A 19,241-nucleotide genomic window follows, 5' to 3' on the forward strand; every position below is an offset into this window, starting at 1 on the left:
TCCAAATCAGCTTGGCTGCTGACAGGTGATAGCCTGCCATTACACTGGGGAGTTACCACAACCCCCTCCAGAGTCATCTCTCTGCCACTGCTGTGTGTGGTTTTAATCACAAATACTCCAGAGATAATCCACCTGCCACTGAAGTCTGTGAAGTTATGATAAAGCCTGGCAGAAATGTATCTGCTATTTCTCTGACAGTGAATACTACTGGATTGCAGATGGCATCATTCTCAATTCCTACAACCTTACAGCAAAATCAAATTATTAGCAGGAAAATAGGTTTTTTTTTACAAGCCAGGCAAGCTGTTCAAACACTGCATTCTTTCATTAAGTGCACGTTCCTTCGAGAATTTGTGGGAATATTTTGAGTTAAACTAGCCGCGAGTTATTTGCTTCGCTACAAAAGCATTTTTCTATTAGAAGGATACTGACACTGAAAGCAAAGCGCCCTGCAGAAACATGGCAAATGCTGAAAAAAAGCATTTCAGAAATGTGAGGTTAAAATCTGACACAATACCCTTGTATATGAGTTTTCATGTTGGTTAGAGCTATTGTTTCAATTAGAGATGTTATGTAACTGAATAAACCAGCCCTGGCCGGCACTGTTTTTAGTTACGGAAGCAAGTGCGTATGATGCTGCTTTTACTGAGGCAAATGGTGAACACCTTGCTGATGTCCTTGGGAAGAGCGATGCAACAGGCTAATCCTCCAGCAGCCCTGCAGAAGATCTCCTGCCCTGGGGAGCTATGTTTTTATTTAGTGCAATAGGAGGAACTGCCATTACTCTTCTGCCGGCACCATGTGAGTTGGTTTACATGTAATGCTTGCAGCTACAAATGCAAGATATATATGTTTATGCGTCACATAGATTCCATACAATCTCAGATCCCAGGGTAAATATTAGCATCTCTGTGTGAGCAAAAGCCTATCCCAAATCCAGTTAATAATGTCAAGGTAACTTTTATAGCAAGTGCATTTTCCAGCTGTTTTTACCCTTTTATTTCCTGTGTATTCTAAGATGTTGAAATTCTAGAGCTCACTTTAGTAATTAGCTTCAAATATGTAAATCATACCAATTTGAATAGGTTATTAATTAATTTCATACATATATATATATCCATGAAATTGTGAGACAGTTATCTTATGGTTTCAAGTGCTTCAGGTAAATATAAGGGAAGTCAATTGCTCTAATTTGGTTATGCAAATTACCTCAGATTAACAATTACTGGGCAGTTAATAAAAGAATCCCTTTATATACAGCTGAAAGCTCTGTTTTTTTTTCATGTCTTTCAGAGGGAAAACAGAACAATTGGTAAAGTATATCCATGCAAATTGTTCCTAATTTTCAGGATGTTTTAATAATCCTTCTCATTAGCTCTGGGTAAATTATGAGTTCAAGTCTTATGGTAATCAGACTTGGGGTGTTCCTATGAAACAAGAAGATATTAAACACTCAGAGATGCAGCACTCATCTTCAGGTACAAGTACAGGTCTGACTTGAAGTAACAAGTCAGGCTTGCCTATGTTTTGTTATTTGTTATTTGTGGTACAGGTAGACAAACAAAACCCTAGAACAACTACATATGAAGGCTCAGAAGATAAACTGAGACATGGAAATAAATGTTGAAACGCCAGTTGCATGCAGAAACTTACAGTTTTAAAGGTGGAGTAATTTAACAGATTTTCTACACTGAATGTCAGCTGAGGAGAGGTTTTAATTGATTTGAACATCTCTGCCAGATTCCATATTTGAAAGAGTGGACTTTTTCCATTCCAGTTCCTTTCTCTCTTGCCCCATTCCCGGCTCACAGGACAAACATTCCAACAGGAGGTAATGAAGCTAACCCAGCCCAGAGTAGGCTGATGACCCCGGGTGCAGTCCTGGCCGCTGAGCAAGACTGGAACAGACAAAAAGTGAGAACACAGAGTTCCCAGGTCTCCAGCTTTCCTTTGCTCCGTTACCATCCATGTAAACTGTCTTCTCATTGCTGTTTCTAAATAGTCCAGCAGGTCTCACTATCTTTCCTACATCAAAACTTAACATGGTTTTTAAGCACCAAATCCAGCAGCGTACTTAGCATTCTGATGGAAACAGAAGGCTTATTTACCTCCATCTCTTTAGGAAGACTTGCATTATTCCTTACACTGGTCATTCTTCTGTGGGACTTTTCAGGGCCAGGTTGGATGGGGCCCTGGGCAGCCTGAGCTGCTGGGTGGCAGCCTACAGCTGGGAGGGCTTTGAGGTCCCTTCCAACCCATTCTGTAATTCTGTAGCTTTGTAGCATTTCTTGAAATGAAAGAGGTTGTTCAAAATATTCATTGCAGTCTTGGTTACTTTAAAGTGATTCTGCTGTGTGCTGTGCAAGGTGCAGCCTTTTCCATTCCTCATGCCATCCTGCAGACTGTCTTGGAAAGGGTAATAGCAGTAAGGCTCCTCTCTAAGATGAGTTTCCTGAGGAGCTACCCTTGTCTCCAATATCTTGTAATTCATTGCGCTGAGAGGATGTGTATCATCCCCTGGCTTCATATTATCTGCAGGCTGCTGATTTCATAAACTAAGCAGATTCCTAGAAACAAGTCCATCCTCTGTCTTGACTGTACTTGTCTTCAATGTGCTCAACATTTGAGCCCCTTCTTCTACATCTACTCGTTAATTATTTAGTAATTAGCTGATAGGATTGCATGGTGTGGAAAATGGATAAAGAAGAAGAAATAATAAAGGACAGACTGAAACTTGGTGCCCTCTGCATATCGGTGCCACAGGTTTCCCTGGGCAGTTTGCTGTGAATTCAATATGAATGGGTTACTGAGATGCAGTGAATCCAGTAAGGTGCATCTTTGCAACTCTTGTGCAGCTAACAATTACACCAGTGGTGTTTAAGGTCAGAAGCAGGCCTGTGGTTTGCAGTAAAATCCAGTCTTTAGTCTGGCAACTCTTCCAGGCACAAAGGGAGCCAAAGGGAGACTAGATCATGTTTTACCAAGGCAGAAGGCAGGCAGCCTACCAGCTCAAAGACTCTGCATTGTTGCCAGGATCCTTCCCTTGGCAAGCCCAAAGACTCTTGGGCAGGGTGAAGATGAATCAACCATGCTATGCTTTGACAAAGGTGAAAGAAACTGCACATCTCATTGACACCAGAACTCCGTTTTGCAAGCGACACTGGGTACAGATGAAAAAGCAAACCCTGTTACTTTTAAGTAATGGATCTTTGCTCAAGAGAGGCTACCCAGAGACACCAGCAGCCCAAATGAGAGAGTCTGCAATGGACCATTTTCACTTAAGATTTGTAGCAGTTAGGATTTCATTCATAGGCTGTGCATTCACGGCTTTCTCAATTAGAAAGTTATTTAATATTGAAGCACAATATGAGGTTTCCTAGAAAAGAAGTGCTTTCTGACGCACACTCGATCTCTGTCTGTTAATACAGAAATCATTGTGGGATTGGAAATGTCGATCACCAGCATTATCAAAGCAAGCTAGAGGTGTTTATGTGGAGACTCTTACAAAAATACTGAGCAATACTTTTTGCTCTGCATCCTAGAATAGATGATTATTGATTTGACGAGTTTGTCAGAGAAAAAAAATAAACTAAAAAATGGCAGGGATAGTTTGGATGAAAGATAATTCTCACTGTGTGTGATTTACTGTGCTCAAGACTGGGCAAGCAGATGAGACAAAACCCCTAGCTTTAAATATTTGTTTTATTGTCTATTAACAAGTGTTTCTTCACTGCTGAGACATTTTTGCCTTCCTGTCTGTTCAGCTTAGGAAAAGAAGTCACTTGATGTGGCTTTCTCCTAGTCTGCACTGTAGCCAGGCACCTCCCATTTTAAAAGTGGATTTTGAGACAGAAGACTAGGATGGGACCAGCTGGGATGCCCCATTGTTCTGCAACATGGTCAGCTGTACCAGCAATTAGAACCAGACCCACAGTCTTGGCTATCAATCAGCTGACCATAAGAAGCAATCTAGCATCTACTGTTAGGTCATCTGGATGCAGCTGGGAATGGGTCCCACTGAGCAGATGTCTAGGAAGATACATCAAGCAGAAGTCATTTACTTGGCATGTTGTGCCAGACAGTTCCCATGAAGAACAGACCAGTAAGAGAAGGAACTGCCATTTTAAAGACAGTTGTCTAGTGAGAAATTGAAAAACAAGCAAAACACCCTTATGTTTGCCTGGTTGGTACTTATGAAGGTGGAGAGAATAGCGGTGCTGGAAAATTCCTTGGGCATTTTGGGCAAAATAGGTCTTACAAAAAGTTGAATTAAATGCCAGAAAGCATCTTTTCCGGCTGCAAGGAACAGCCTTAGATGACAGAGCTAGCTGGATCTGAACTCAGCTGACCTGAAATTGTAGTTTTTGGTGCTTGGGAAGCTATCACTAAGTAATGTCAGTTTGCTAAGAGATGATTTAAGGAGTCAGAGCTTTTCTATGGATTCATAGAAAGATACTCTATTGGAGTTCAGGGAAAGTTACAAGAAACTTTTTCTAGCCCACAGAAATGATTTATCTTGGCTGGGAACCCAACGGAAAATATAACCAGCTTGCGGCAGTTCTAATGTTATTTATTATTTTTTCTCTTGAACATTTTAACTACCTTTGAATAAAAACATGTTGGCATTAAAAAGAAAAGGTAAGTAAGTGTATTTGTACTGCAACTGCTGATGCAAGAATAATATAGCTTTTTTGTTTGTTTTGTTTTTTAAGTGATATACAGAAAAAGGAGAAGAAAAATGTTGGTCAGAAAATCTGGATGTGGCTTTTTAAATAACCCTCTGTACTTAAACACATGTGCCACACGCTTATGTCACCACTGAAGCAGCTCAGGACAAGGCCTGTAGTACTCCGCATTCTCACTATTAGCTGTTGTAACAATACTTTGTAGTCAAATATGAAATGGTGACTCTTTCCCTTAGCGATTTAAAATGCACAGAGGTGTTGGGTAGGTGAAAGCCAGCAGGAATTAAAAGCAACACCCACTTCCTGGTGCAGTCCCCGAGACACAGCGCCTGATTGTTTTGAAGTGAGCTCTGAACGCTTTCACCCAGGAGGACTCAAGGCAAGATTATATGTCAGACCTTACAGCCATAGGGCTATCTAACTTCCTTCTTAATACCTTTATATTTAGGTTACTGGGATCTGTTCTGGGTTCTTTACCTTCTGTTTCACATATTTTCATTAACTAGAATGTGTGTGGTTACATTTACATGGCAAGACAAACTTGTTTTTATGCTGCTTTGAAATCTCCCCTCCATTAAAAAAAACCCAAGCATTTGGCTAATTCCATGCACCTGCAATAATGTTTAAACCAAGTATAACCAGAAGTGTTGTGGAAACTGCAATACTGAGGTGTTTCCTCAAATCTGGGTGGCATGGAGAGTCTGTCAATGGGGAAACAACATACTTTGTTCCTACAGTGCATTGCTAAGACTGTTAATCACCAGCAACAGCTCAAGTAGGTAAATGAGGAAGGAGTCATTGGCATTCACTACTCCCTTTTCTGCAAAAAAAAAAAAAAAAACCCACTTTTTTTTTCTTTTTTTTTTCTTTTCTGTTTGCCCATATTTCATATATATGTATATATTAACAGAAAATCAGTCCCGTTACCAAAAGCACACCTTTGGATGGGCAAATCTTATTATGGACTCTGGAAATGCATTCAGAATACCAACATTTCTTAAGCCAAAAGGGAAATAAAAGTAAAGAAGAGTCCCCATCCTCATGATAAAAAAAACAATAATACACAAACCAAACCAAAAGACCCCTGTTCAAACATGGTTGTGCTCAGGTAGTCTTACCGTACTTCCTTCTCACTAACATGCGCTAGGATTGTTGGTTAAATGTGGAAGGTGGTCAAATTTGAATCAATCTGATCCTAATTTGGGGGAGAGCTGAGGGCAGCTTTGCTGAAGGTCACCAAAGGCAAAATAAAGCACCATATACCACTGCTACAGCTCACAACCATGCTTCAACGTGGCTTCTTGCATAGAGAAGCTATGGTGTGTTACCTGGGTTATTCTAGCGGTAAAAACACTACCAGGCAACAAAAAAAAAATAGGCAAAATCAATATCCTCCCACCCACCCCTCAACAATTTTATCAGTGGTTTTTCCAAATAGAAAACAAGTCACATATACATACATATACACACACACAGGGATAGCTCAGGACTACATACAACTTCTAGGATGGCAGCAGTAGGGGTATGACAACACGGATGTCAAAAGAAGCCACTGTGCTTCTCCAGCCCTTTGCTACTTCATTCGGAGGCCTCTGCTACCTGCTAGGTGGCATTTGAGAAAGAGAGAGGGGAAGGGAGATGGAAGGAGGTCTTTTCTGCCTTTTTGCTGGAGTATTGGGCACACAAACTTGTAAGTTCTAGGAACCGCAAAGGTTTGTGTCTGGTGGCAGCTGATGGCCAAAATCTGAGCAGCAAAGGGCGTGGAAGCAAAGAAAACCAGACAGGCAGAGACAGAGAGACAGACAGACAGACGCAGCGACAGAGATGAGTGCCAGTCCCAACTGAGGTGCAGGCTAGATGTATGTCGTCCTTCCACCGATCCTTGCTCCCATTGCGGGGTGTGTGTGTGTGTACAGGATTGTGTCAGTGGGGCCGCCTGCTCCGGCCCTTGCAAAGACAGAATGCCCCAGGGCTGTTCTGCCTGGGTAAGGGCTGCAAGATTAGAGCCACTGGTTCTCTGCCTTCAGACACATTGATTGAGGGTGAGAATGAACTTGTGAGGTTTACTGTGGCTGGAGACAAGGGAGAGGAAAGTGAGGGAGAAAAGGAAGAAAGGAAGGGGCAGGTTAAAAGGGAAGAGTGCAGGAGGAGGTGAGAGGGAGACTTGAGTATAGGCTGTCAGATATTCCAAAGAATGGGAGCGGGAGCCCATGACAAATCAAATGAAGCCTCTTGACACCAAAAGCGGGATGACTGTACGAAAAGCCTCCATGCGTCTGGTTTAAGCCTGAGCTGCTTTATTCAGAAATAAAAGAGAACAAAGGGGAAATCAGTGCACAGATCTCCAAGGACTCTTGGGATCTGAACACCTTGGTATCTCCCTTACTGCACCTGTCCTCAGAACTCAACACATCTGCAACCTTCAGATGACTTCCTATCACTGTTTGGAAACCTCTTCAGAAATGCCTCATGTAACGTGCTCAGCCCTCCCGAACCTCGCAGACAAATAGCTAACCATATTCAGCAGGTCTGGGCACAACAGACCTATCCAGCATTTTTCCAGAGGAAGGAATGAAACAAGATGGATTTGGAGTTTTTCTAACCTTCTTCATAGGGTAGTCATTTCCTGAAACGCCTAGGTATAGCACTAGGGTTGGAACTCATTGACCCTTAATGTCCCTTTCAACCCAAGACATTCTGCGATTCTATGTCTCCCAGATGCCACCATGGATAAGATCACACACCACACTGTACCTTCCTGTTTTCTCCTCCTGTCATCTCTCCCATTAAAAAAAAACATCCAACAACAAGTCAAACCAAAACCAAAAACGTTTCCACCAACTCTCAGACCTGTCAAAATGCTCACTCATATGAAAACTTATACTGCTTCCATTATGCACATAAGCCACAAGTCAGCAACTCCTTATGCCAGGCACTTTCCATCTTATATCTGTGCACACCCCGACTCATCATACTGTATACCTGCCTCACGTACCTCCTCCTCTGTACATCCCTCACCATCCACAGGCACACTCAGAGACACAGGCGCTATCACGGTCACTGAGCAGCACAGGTGTGATGCGTGCAGTCCAAATACTTCAACTCAGTCATCCTCATGCACTCCCAGATGTGGCTGACACACACATATGTACCTGCACATCCTCCCCTTCCCAGCATCCTTTCAAGACAGACAGACTCAAACACACGACATCCCCACGGACACTGAAAGCTACACTTGCACTCTAGAGACACGCATGCTCGCACCTGACCATGCCTCTGTAACTCACACCTCTGCAGCCATGAGCATTCACAGCAGCTGGATGGACCAACTGGCCACAGGAGCCCATTCAGCTCAGCCATCAGCATCATTTAGGTGGCAAGCACTCAGCCACAGCCAGTCTTTGGTCTGACACTGGCAGGGGAATGGATGAAGGAGAAAGGGCCCTATGGACTAGGAAAGGTCTTCTCTCTCCAGCTGAGAGGGAGGACACCACATTAGTAGCTTTTTCAGGACCTGGCTGTTTTTCTCCTATCACTTAGGGCACTGCAGCACAGAACACAAATCAGACTTGATTTCCCCCTCTGATATAGCACAACAAATTGAAATGAGAAACCTTCTGTGCCTGGAGGAGGTGACAGCAGGCTGTCAGTCAGCTGCACAGCACTGAACTCTGGGCTCTGTTTGCTGATGTAGAAAGAAATGCAAGCCTCTGCCTGAAGCTACTTCTGGGATGATACATTCCAAATTTGCTAGCTTTTATTCAACTGCTGTAATGTTTTCATTCCTATTGTTGTTACAATAGATAGTAATCATTTTTTTATCACCATAATGTTTTCTTCCAAAGTGTTTTGTAAACACTACTGATAATGCTTTTGTAACTTAGGGAATAAAGACAACTTCAAATTTGCTGATAGAAAGGCTAAGGTAGAAGGATGTAGGCAGGGTCCAAGGAATATGACTTGCAGGCCCTACCTCCTTGGTACTACCACCCCATATACTATGTCATCTTTCATTTTACTCCCCAGACTATATGCTTGGTCTTAGCACTTAGAAAGAGCTGAAGCATGGTAGATGCACCATGGTTGGACTGGATGACCTTAGTGGTCTTTCTTAAGACCTTAATGAGTGGTGAGGTGTTGGAGCAGGCTGCCTAGAGGGGTTGTAGGTGCCTCTTCCCTGGAAGTGTTCAAGGCCAGGTTGGATGGGACATTGGGCAGCCTGGTCTATTATTAGATATGGAGCTTGGTGGCCCTGCCTGTGGCAGGGGGGGTTGGAGATTGATGATCCCTGGGGTCTCTTTCAACCCAAGCCATTCTGTGATTCTATGATTCAGATTTGAACCTCCCCCAGCACACTTTAGTTTCTTAAGGAGTTTTGATACCCACCAGGTATGCTTTCCACATTATCAGTGGTGTGAAATGTATATTTGTATGTGTGTGGGACTGGCTACGAGGATCTAGGAGGTGTCCCCGTGTTACAGTAAGCAGGGGGGCCTAATGTGATACAAGTGGACTTACCACTTGACATATTTCCTTATGATGGAGGTGTTTTAAGTGGGGGCATCCTGAAGAACTTGGGAACGCTGAAGTCAATCTGGGTGCCTGCCTGATGAGCACATGCCTTCTCACTGTGTGTGAATACACGGCCATGCCAACAAACATATGCTGAGTTTGACATGCAAGTCTACACTCACCCACAGGCATGCAGATGAACATGCCTGCATACAGCTATAGCTTTTCAGCTAGAAACACCCACCGATGAGCGAATCAAACTTGCACATTAGGGCAGCCACCTCAGAAAACAAATGCATGTACTCAGTTATATATAAACAATTCACATCTCTCCATCAGCAGTCACCCACAGCACAAATACATGTTACTTGCATACACACTCCCTTTCCCACACATACGGATTCATGTCTGTGCACTCTCCCATGAATTTGAAACCCAAACACAGGTATCCAAACACATTCAGGAACATATACTACAACCAATGGAGTACAGACATGAAGACCCACACATGCACACTCACATATATCTTAACGAAGGTTTTGGTCTGGGGAATTCCTTTTCAAGAAACAAAAGTAATTGTCAAAAGGAATAAACAGAGCAAGGAGAAGTGCTCAACCGAAGCAAACGCAAACCTACACACACACCGCTGTGCTGCCAGAGCTCTCAACACAACTACAGCTATCGCAGCCCAACCCCTGCCAGGAATGCCTTCTCTGGCTACAGACTTCTGGGGAACCTCACAGGGACGGAGGCTTACACGCCTATGGCCTCATGTCAGACCAGCCTGTGCCATGTCTCTGCCTTCCCTGACTGACTGCAATGAAAACTGTCCCTCAGCTCCAACAGCAGCAACTCCAAAGACTCTACCATAGCTGTCCATCAGCTGCTAATACCTTAGGCAAAAACATCTTACCTGCACCTGACCAGACTAACTTCTCCAATTAGTGGAGTTTGTTGACATATTTTTTTTTTTTTTTTTTTTTTTTTCAGACTCCAGGTCTGGCTGGAACAAGACAAGACAGTGTACAGAAACACAAGGCAGGGTTTGCTCAAACCCACAAACAGCAAGAAAGCAACAAGCTCCAGAGGAGAAGGGGAGAAGTGTATCTGATAAACTGCCTCACTCTGCTTGGGAAGATGACAACTGTCCATCCAAGATGGGCTGCTACTTCCAAAGCCCATCTGCCACAGGTGTAACATACCAAGTGCTGCTAGCAGGAAGGGAATCTGACAGGACAAACCAACATACAATACATTCTCTTATTCAATAAGGGTTATAAGTGCAAAGGGATTTCAAAACATTTCAGAACAAACTCCATCCATAGCTGCTGCTCATTTATCAGTGCATCAAAAGATTGTGCAAGTTTTTAGTGACAAACGTCAGAAACTAGTAGCAAAGGATTTGCTTAGATAAAAAGAGAAGATTTAAACATGCCAGGTAACAAAAAGACGTGTGCAGAAATCTGTTAAAACTGTATAGAAGGAAAGGATTCTTTAGAGGAAACACAGGGACCATCATGAAATGCTGTTTGTAACTTGTATTGAAAGTGTCAGGGCCTCTCCTGCTGCCTCCTCAACTAAGACAGGCAATGGGTGTTTGAACAAAGGCATATCCTCCTTCCACACCGACTTCTGTAGCAAGGCATGAACTTGAATTTAAACAAGGAATGGAAGAGTGGGGAAGCCTTGTCTGTAGTAATTAAACACACCACTATGGATAGCCCTGGAGACTGAAGATCTGGATGTAGCCCAATTAGCAGCAGTGTGACCTTCTCGACAACATGCCAAACACAAATGCGATTTATCCTCCTTAACTTCGGTGTCTGAGACCTGGCTGTCTAGACAAACCTGACAAACCCAGACGCTCCATCACTGGGTGGGCACCTCCACAGAGCCATTCATTTCCCCCTGTCAGAAATACTTACAGGAGGAACACTTAGCCTGGGGAGAGGTGTCCTTCTGACCACTAACTATAGGAGGAAGCCTGGGTGACTTATGTCTTCCTCTCAGATCACTGAAGTATAATGGGATGCATATAAAAATGTTTTATACCACGACGTAAAAAGTTATTTGGTTTGTAGGAAATAACCGTGAACTTCATTAAAAGGATCCATTAGATTTTCCTGCCATCACAGGGTTTTTGTGATACACCACGATAGGCCTCCATTTATTTGGCAAAACAAAAGGAATTCTCTCCTTTCTACTTGGAACACTTTTCTACAGACTCAAATATAATGGTCAGGAAAATCTTGCTGATATTTAGCAGAATTAATCTCTTCATAATCTCTGTGATTATTTCCTCACTGTGTACAGTTCTGCCTCTGTGGATGAGCACTGAGTATTTTCACAATCTGAAGCATACTAGTAGGTTTCCTGTTTAGTTTTCTTGTGACAAGTGTGATGCAAAAAGACTTTCATGCTATTCTTGAAAATTATCAACTCCAACCTGCCGATCGTTGTGATTTCCCTCTATGAACTCAATCCAAACCTAATCTCTCTCTAGAAAAAGGGCACTCAAAATTGTTTCCAGAATTCTGGGTGAAATTAGAATAGAAAGCAGGGCATCCTTACAGCAGTTTTCTTTTGTTCTTGCTACATTCTTGGCTTTGCTAAACTGGGTTTTGGAGTAAAATTTTAGTCTGCGGCCAGTGGTTCCTTTGTAGTCTTTATTTCAGGAATCTTTGTGCTTCCTGCCTGTCCTCTGTCCATTTACTCAGTAATGCTATATACATCCACCTCCAAAGTGAGAGGAAAAAGCTTGCCTGATGTGATTTATTCCCCTGAACACCAGCTGTTCATTTCAGTCTCCATGGCTTTCTCAATCCTTCACCTGTCTGCTGAGCAGGGCACTGGTGGGGCCAATCAGTGTCAATTGTTCTGGTGGAGTTTGTGAGATGGAGCAAACTGAACTGGGCTGAAACATGGTGCGTTGCATTTCTTAGGGCTCTGTGTTCTGCTTTTAATTTACCTGCCTTAATTTTATTCTTCCTTCCAAATTGCAAACTAAGTATGAGGTGCTCGCTCCTCTAAACAGAGATGGTTTGGTCTTTATTTCCTTTGGAGGGAGCCTGGGTGAGGAGGCACCAGGAGGATTTTTGGTTTGGTTCCCGTAGTTCCACCTCGAAAGAACTGACCTTTAGATCTCTGTGGGGTGGAGGATACTGAGCTGCCATGGGAAGGAAAGCATAACACCGGGTAGACCAAAGTGCTGGCCTGGGATTTTTCTAGCAGCTTTCCATGGCACAGCTGGCTTTTTCACTTACACTCCACGTTTCCCATCACTTTTCCTGCTATACAGTTTAATTCATGCCAGGCAGATTATGAAGGGAAGAAAAATGATGCAACAGTCCTTTAAGTCGTTCCAGAAAACAAAAGAATAAAACCAAACCAAAACAAAAAAGAGAGCTCAAAAAATAAAGAAAAAAAAAAAAACAAAACTCTGAAAACAAACTCAAAAGAAAGAGGGGAGGGGGAGGAAAAAATAAAGAACCCGGGAAAGACAGATGAATGTTAGAGCAGGCACGATCATGGACAGACGCCAGCTACTTACGTTCACCTCGGTGATTGCTATATCAACAATGCTACCCACAACAATCAAGGCGTCAAATGTATTCCATGCATCACAGAAATAGTGCTGCATGTGGCAGAGAAGCCGAGGAAAGAGAAAGAGAGAGAAAGGAAGAGAGAGGAAGAGTGAAAGAAAGAGAGAGGGAGAGAAAGAGAGAGAGATAGAGGGAGAAAGACAAAGGGAGAGGGAGAAAAGAGGGAAAAAAAAGAAAAGGTAAAATAAAATAAAAACAAAACAAAACAAAACAAAGCATGAAAGAGGGAGAGAAGAGGAAAAAAATAAGAAAAGAAAGAGGTTACGTGGGCATATTAAATAGTCTCTTACCACTCTACAGTATTGATTGCTCAAACCTCTGTAACGTTTCACATGTTGTAGGATATCAACAAAAGCCTGGTTAGTCAGAAACTTACACTCAAGCATGTCTACCTTTTGGAGGGAAAAAAAAGCACACACACCCCAAACTCTGTGCGCTTTCACCAGTCACAGCCTTGGGGCGAGCTATGACAAGTGAAAAAGAAGGAGGAGTTCCCCCCCTCCTTTTTTTTTCCCTGGGAGAAGGAGAAGGACGACGGCAAGTTCAATAAAAGCATGACTAGAGGGAAAAAAAAATCAGAAAAAAATAAAAGAGAAAGAGAGAAAGAGAGAAGGAACAGCAGAGGAGGAGGAGGTGGTGGTATCCTGGGGAGGGTAGAGTAATACTCACATTAGTTTCACTGAGAATGACGTCTATAATGCTGCCAATTACGATGAGGAAGTCAAAAACATTCCAAGGATCACTAAAGTAACCCTACATAAGGAAGGGGCAGGCAGGATGGGGATTAAAAAGGAATGTTAGACAGACAAAAACAGTTCAAAATTACCATTAGAATTACTGCCCTGACACCTCAAGGGGTTTTCCTCTTAAGTCTACCTGTTGCTTCTCAGGCCATAGCCCACTGCTGGCATCCCTGACCTGTGTGAACAGCCCTTCTCCAGCCAACACGATGCCGGGCCAACTACCTCTCACCTCTGACTGAGATGTGGGGGTGAAGGGGAAGCCACACAGATCACGTGGAGTATGGCTGCCCTTGGGAGCAAGGGCTGTGCACAAGGTCCTCCAAACATCTCTGATTCCTAGCTGCATAGCTCCCTTCCCCATCTGGTTTAGATTTGGCTGGGAAAGAGGACAGGAATGTTGTCGTATTCTTCCAAAAAAGTCTCCCTTTCTGCCAGAGTGAATATAGATTCACCTGTCCCTATGGCTCTGTGCTGATGTGGAAAGCAGCAATGTGCTGTGGCACAGCAAGGCAGAGGGCAGTCAAGCTGGAGATGTGCTATTTAAACAGGTTCTTATCTTTATCTGTACCCAGCCACAATAAGTATTATGATAGCCATTAGCCTAACAGTTGCTTTTATTAGTGCTTTAGCTCCTGTCTTAAAACTACAGAGCAGGACTGGTATTTATGTTACCCTGCATCTGCACTGAAAGTGTGAGTGCATCCTGTGCATGCTGCTAGGAAGGGGTGAGGATGGGAGCAGAGTCAGTTCCAGCATGTGCTCAGAGTCAGACCTCTTGCTCACTCATGCTGAAGATACAGCATCACTGTGACACTGACTGAAAAGGATGAGCTGTGACAGGTTGGCTACCATGTGCTAAGCTCATACCTTCGCTTTGCTGTGTAGGATTTCTTTGAGAGCCACCTCTGGCATTGTCTTAAGCAGGGCTCAGGAGATGCTAATCAGCACTGTTTCTCCCATCCTTCACAATGTTTGGTGGCCTGGGTCATAGGGATACAGGACCCTTTGGGAAAAATTCTGTTCAGCCCTGCAGATGAGCTTCCATGTGTCAATTTTCTGCCCAGTTCAATGTCCTAAGCAAAAAAAGCTCATATCTTGGTTCACTGAGCACCTGAACACCCCTGTTCTGGAGCCCTGAATGGAGATAAGCCTCCAGAATCCTCTGTGCTCCTTTTATGTGTTTGGTTTTATGAGCGTGGGCTGTCTGACCTCCCTGTTTCCCAGCTGCAGCATGTCTCCAGCGACACTGAACCCAAGTTGCACTGCCACTGCTATTCTTAGCCAGGGAGTCAGGTCATGGGTAGAGTGTCAGGCTGTGTTCCCAGGCGGCGTTGTAGAGAGCAAAAAGGAGAAAAGGAAAAACAACAACAACAAAAAAATCCCAGTATTGGCACTGCATAAGCCAGGCTTAGAAGCCTTAAATTACTGTGGATCCAACCATCACATGGAGCGTTGGCAAAAAAGGTCTTACTAAACTCTGAAATGCCGCCTACCAGGATGCTTTGAGACTCACGGTTATAACCTGTGTTTTTGTGTGGGACTGGAATAATGGGAAAAAAAGCATAAAAATAAAAACAGCAGAGAAGCTGCTCTCAACTGGTTCACATCAGTGAAGGGAGCTGATAAAGAGAAGACTTGGAAATCTTCTCAGTACCAGAAAAAAAACCCCACCCTTCTTTCTGCAGTCTGAAACAGACAACTCTCAGCAGATCTACACTGGGAGGAGTTATTGCACCATGGCTGCTCATGGCTACACAATAAGCTACAACAGGGAAGAAGGAAACAGGAGCAAAAGCAAACTCAGAGAATATTATTATTCAGCGTCCAGCCTAGAAAATACACAACAAATATTAGAATGAATTCAGCAGTGATGTCCAGCATCGTTAGCAACCAGATGGACCTGGAATAAAACTGTAATTAGACTTCACCAAGAGAAAGGGGAGGGAGAGAACAGCAGATTAAAATGTAGAAGCAAATGCATTTTGAATAAATAAAGGACAGACACAGATCATACAGAGTTGCAGAAAGTGCCTTTGCAGCCTGATGCAACCTTGGCAGAGAAGACACTTGGAAGATCAAAGAGAATGGAGGAGAAAACAGACCCAATCCTCCTGCCCCATTTGTGTGCACGTTCCTGATGATGACAGTGGTACTATTTACATCCAAATCAATACATTGAATGGCACAGCTATCCTTCCATTTCCTTCACAAGTTGAATAGGTTGGGAACTGTAACAGACTCTAGCAGGAACCCAAACAGCTCCAAAAAACCAGTTTGCTTTTGGGCAGCTGCAAGGGTGAAGATCCAAAACACATTGCTCACATCTTGCCCATGAAAACGATGGACCTCTGCTTTTGAATCCATTGTGGTTATTTTTACTGTTTTTACCAGAATTGGCGTCATACTGTAAGGAGAATTTTGGGAGTAACCAAATTCATGATTTCTTTTTACTGAGCAACTCTGGATGCAAAACCCAACAGACACAGCCGCTGTTCGAACAGCATTTGCTGGTGGTACAAAACCCTTGTGACAAGCAGCAGGGAATCCTGTCTTCAGATGACCACTGAAGCCAGTGAATTCAAGCATCACTCCCGGTTGCAGGAATGCAACTTCACAGGAAGCAATGACATTGCATTGACATCGTTGGCACATCTCAGGAGAGATTTAGGCCTGGAAAGAAAAGTTCCCTTTTTGACTGCTATCAAAAGTAGGTGCTTTGGACACTTGTGTGACCACAGCTTATCTGGAGTCACTCAGCTAATTCTGTGGAGTTGCTCTAGGTTTACACTGTGAACTCTTCCCCTGGGATGCTTTGCTGAGTCCCACCAGCCAGCTCCTTGCCTGAAAGCCACAGGCTGTTGTGTTCTGTGGTCACAGAACCAGTACCATAGCATGTCATTGTGGAGCTGTCAGGTGGACTCAGAGAGCTCTTCTCTTCCTCCTGTACCTCCTAGTCTGGGACAAAGAGGAACTATGGGTAGGAATGTGGTTTTACTCAACCCCACATCCACTTTGCCAGAGTTAAATTAGACAAACACGTGAATTTTAAAACCTTCCTTTCCTCCTCACCTGCTCCCTCTGTTTCAAACAGAAAGGTGAAAAAGAGAAAGATATTATTCACAGTAAGACAGCTCAAAGAAAACAGAGAACATAGGTGCTTAATTTGTGCACACAGTAATTGGATCCTTGCTCAGAAAGCCTTGTCTCCTTAGAGACGTTCACCTACAAATGGCCATGTGGTTGCTCAGCCCTAGGTCAGACCTCCTAATCTTGTCAGTGTGTGCACACTGCCAGTGACTTACATTATCCCCAGGGACTTGCCTCTTTTGACCTCAAAGGACCTCTTAGAGCCACAGTCCTTGCTGGAGTGTACCAGGGTGGCTAATGAAGGACAAGCTGAATGAAGGGACAACTTTCACTCTTGTAAGGAGGCTGTATTTCCAAGCTGTTTTTCCCACCAGAAAGTTCTGTATGCTTTTCCCAAGGGGGTGGAGGTCTGACTGGAAACAAATTGATGGTATTGTTTGTTTTTGCAGGACAGGAATTTAGAGTGCAATACCACATTTTACCCTTAAAGGGAGATGTTTCACCCTGATTTAGCCATATATACATGTGGCGTTATGGCAGCCCAAGGGGCACGCAAGGGAAGGGTAGTGACCCTCTCCTGTGGGAGTTCTCTGAAGATCTGTGAAGCTTTTGGGGAGAAAGGAGGACAGAAAGAGACCAGGAGGATTGGATTGAATATTCAGGAAGCGTGAAATAACCCCACCATTACAGCACATTTTTTTCCCCATTTTTTCTTTCCCCCAAAGTAGCGAAGAATAATGAATCATCACATGATCATTATGTTAATGAAAGACTGAGCATAAATATGCAGTAGCTGACTGGAATGGAATCTCATTTGTGCAAGGGGAGCAGACATTGTAGCAGTTCAGAATGAATATGCCAATCATTTTTAGGTTTCTTAGTCACCAAGATTAGCTATGAACGAAGCTGGAGTTTGTTTTGGTACTAATGGAGGCGCTGAAATCTCTGGAGACCATTTCTTTGACTTTTTGTGAACATGAAATCCTAAATGCAGTATTTAAGATGCCTTGTTAACAGCAGAGAAAATTGCCCACTGGAGCCTCGTCTGAAGGTCTGAGCTCAGAGTCACCCATGGCCCCAAATAAGAACATAAGGTGGCTGGGGAGCTACACATCTATGCTGAAGGGGAGCTACACATCTATGCTGAAGCACAGATATCCTCAGTGGAAGGGCCCTGCTTGAGTTGTAGCACCAGTTGGATTATGAGCATCCAGCCCCATGGGAGCTGCAGGGCCACTTTTCTGTATTTATTGACATGCAGTTTCTTATCTACCTGCTTAGTCCCAGGTTTTCACTTCTATCTCTTGTGAGGTGGTTGGCAAAATTAAAAAATAAATAAATAAAAAAGGATGAAGGGCCAAAGGTGTCCACTGGGTGGGAGGTGATGTAGGCCAGCAAACGCATGTGTATACGTGCATGTATGACTACAGAAATAAAGTGTTGACAGAGAGAAAATGGATGACTACAGGGCCTAAAAGGAAGGCAAACTGAGAACCTTGCCACAGTTGATCTGGAATGAACCAACATGACAACTATAAATGACAGAAGGAAACAATAATCGTAATCAATTGGAAAGAATATGTAGGAAGGAGAGAAGGGGGGTTATTTCCTGATACTCAGTGTGATGATTTCTTATCAGAAACATTCTGCTGGTTGTAAAGAGCACCAAAGCAGACTCTGCTGGTAACTTGCAAAGTGAGATGAACACATAGGCTGGTTGATGCTTGCTTAGTATGTGAATTCTTTCCCAGAAATGCAGCAGGCTGTTTGGAATTATGAGAGTCAGTTATCAGACTCCATTAAATGAGGATTTCCTGAGCAGAACTTTTCGCAAGGGACAGTTTCATTGGAAAACAGAATCAAATCAAATGACATTTACACAGCACTGTGACTCTTGGCATACCGTCTCACAGCGCACTGGGGGGATTCAGAGGTATCTTGGGAAATCTTACAAAGCTACAATAGTTGATGGTGCCAAATGGTGATAATGAAGATTCTGTTATGCTGAGATACGGTTTAGCCATAACAGCAATCAGAGAAGTTAGGAGAACCTAGCAGAGAAGGAATAAAGTGGATGATGCAGCTGCTTGAAGCACCTGACAGGCTGTGGGATAACAGTGTGTATTTGCATACTATCTATCAGCTCTCATCTGTTGATGGATTAATTCTGAGGCAGAGGCTCTCAGCAGTTTACCTACCAGTCACTATAATGAGTCATTGCTGCAGGGAACTGCACAAATCCCCCCTGCACTTCACCAAATCATCCTGCAGGCAGGGAGCAAGGAGTGGAGCTTTTCAGCACACACAGGGTGTGCTCGGATCTGAAGAGGTCTCCTACCTCTTTCTACTCATAAGAAAATAAGAACAATTTATAACAGAAGACAGATGCTGAATAACAATATTTTCCTTTACCCCACTCTCTCTGTTTCATGCTTTCTCTCACAATTCCTACATGAAGATGTCAGTGAAAGCAAACAGACCCTTGGGTTCTGAGAGTCCTAAAGACTTTTTTTGTGCTCTCCACACCTACAGATAGTTGACAGTACTGTGCAGACAGACCTGAAGCTGTGTTTCAAGACAACAGGCTGGGAAGGTCTAAGGAAATGCTAACA

The 19,241-nt window shown here is 43.4% G+C and overlaps 1 protein-coding gene across 35 annotated transcripts in view; it reads right to left on the minus strand.

Moving 5' to 3' along the window:
• CACNA1C (calcium voltage-gated channel subunit alpha1 C) overlaps positions 1–19,241 on the minus strand; it is a 449,097-nt gene that overhangs the window by 35,817 nt on the left and 394,039 nt on the right. For 27 of the 35 annotated variants that reach the window (XM_085540251.1, XM_085540241.1, XM_085540190.1 and 24 more), the window contains one exon: positions 12,748–12,831. The exons of 1 other annotated variant lie outside the window; for it this stretch is intronic. In XM_085540251.1, coding sequence (XP_085396377.1) covers positions 12,748–12,831 — 84 coding nt within the window. Of the gene's footprint in view, positions 1–12,747; positions 12,832–13,468; positions 13,553–19,241 lie in introns of all 35 variants that reach the window. 7 more of the 35 variants (XM_085540210.1, XM_085540275.1, XM_085540205.1 and 4 more) reach the window with 2 other exon arrangements.

The sequence above is a fragment of the Coturnix japonica genome, chromosome 1, assembly GCF_054131305.1.
Source record: "Coturnix japonica strain WE chromosome 1, WE-NBRP24, whole genome shotgun sequence".
Lineage (NCBI taxonomy): Eukaryota > Metazoa > Chordata > Aves > Galliformes > Phasianidae > Coturnix > Coturnix japonica.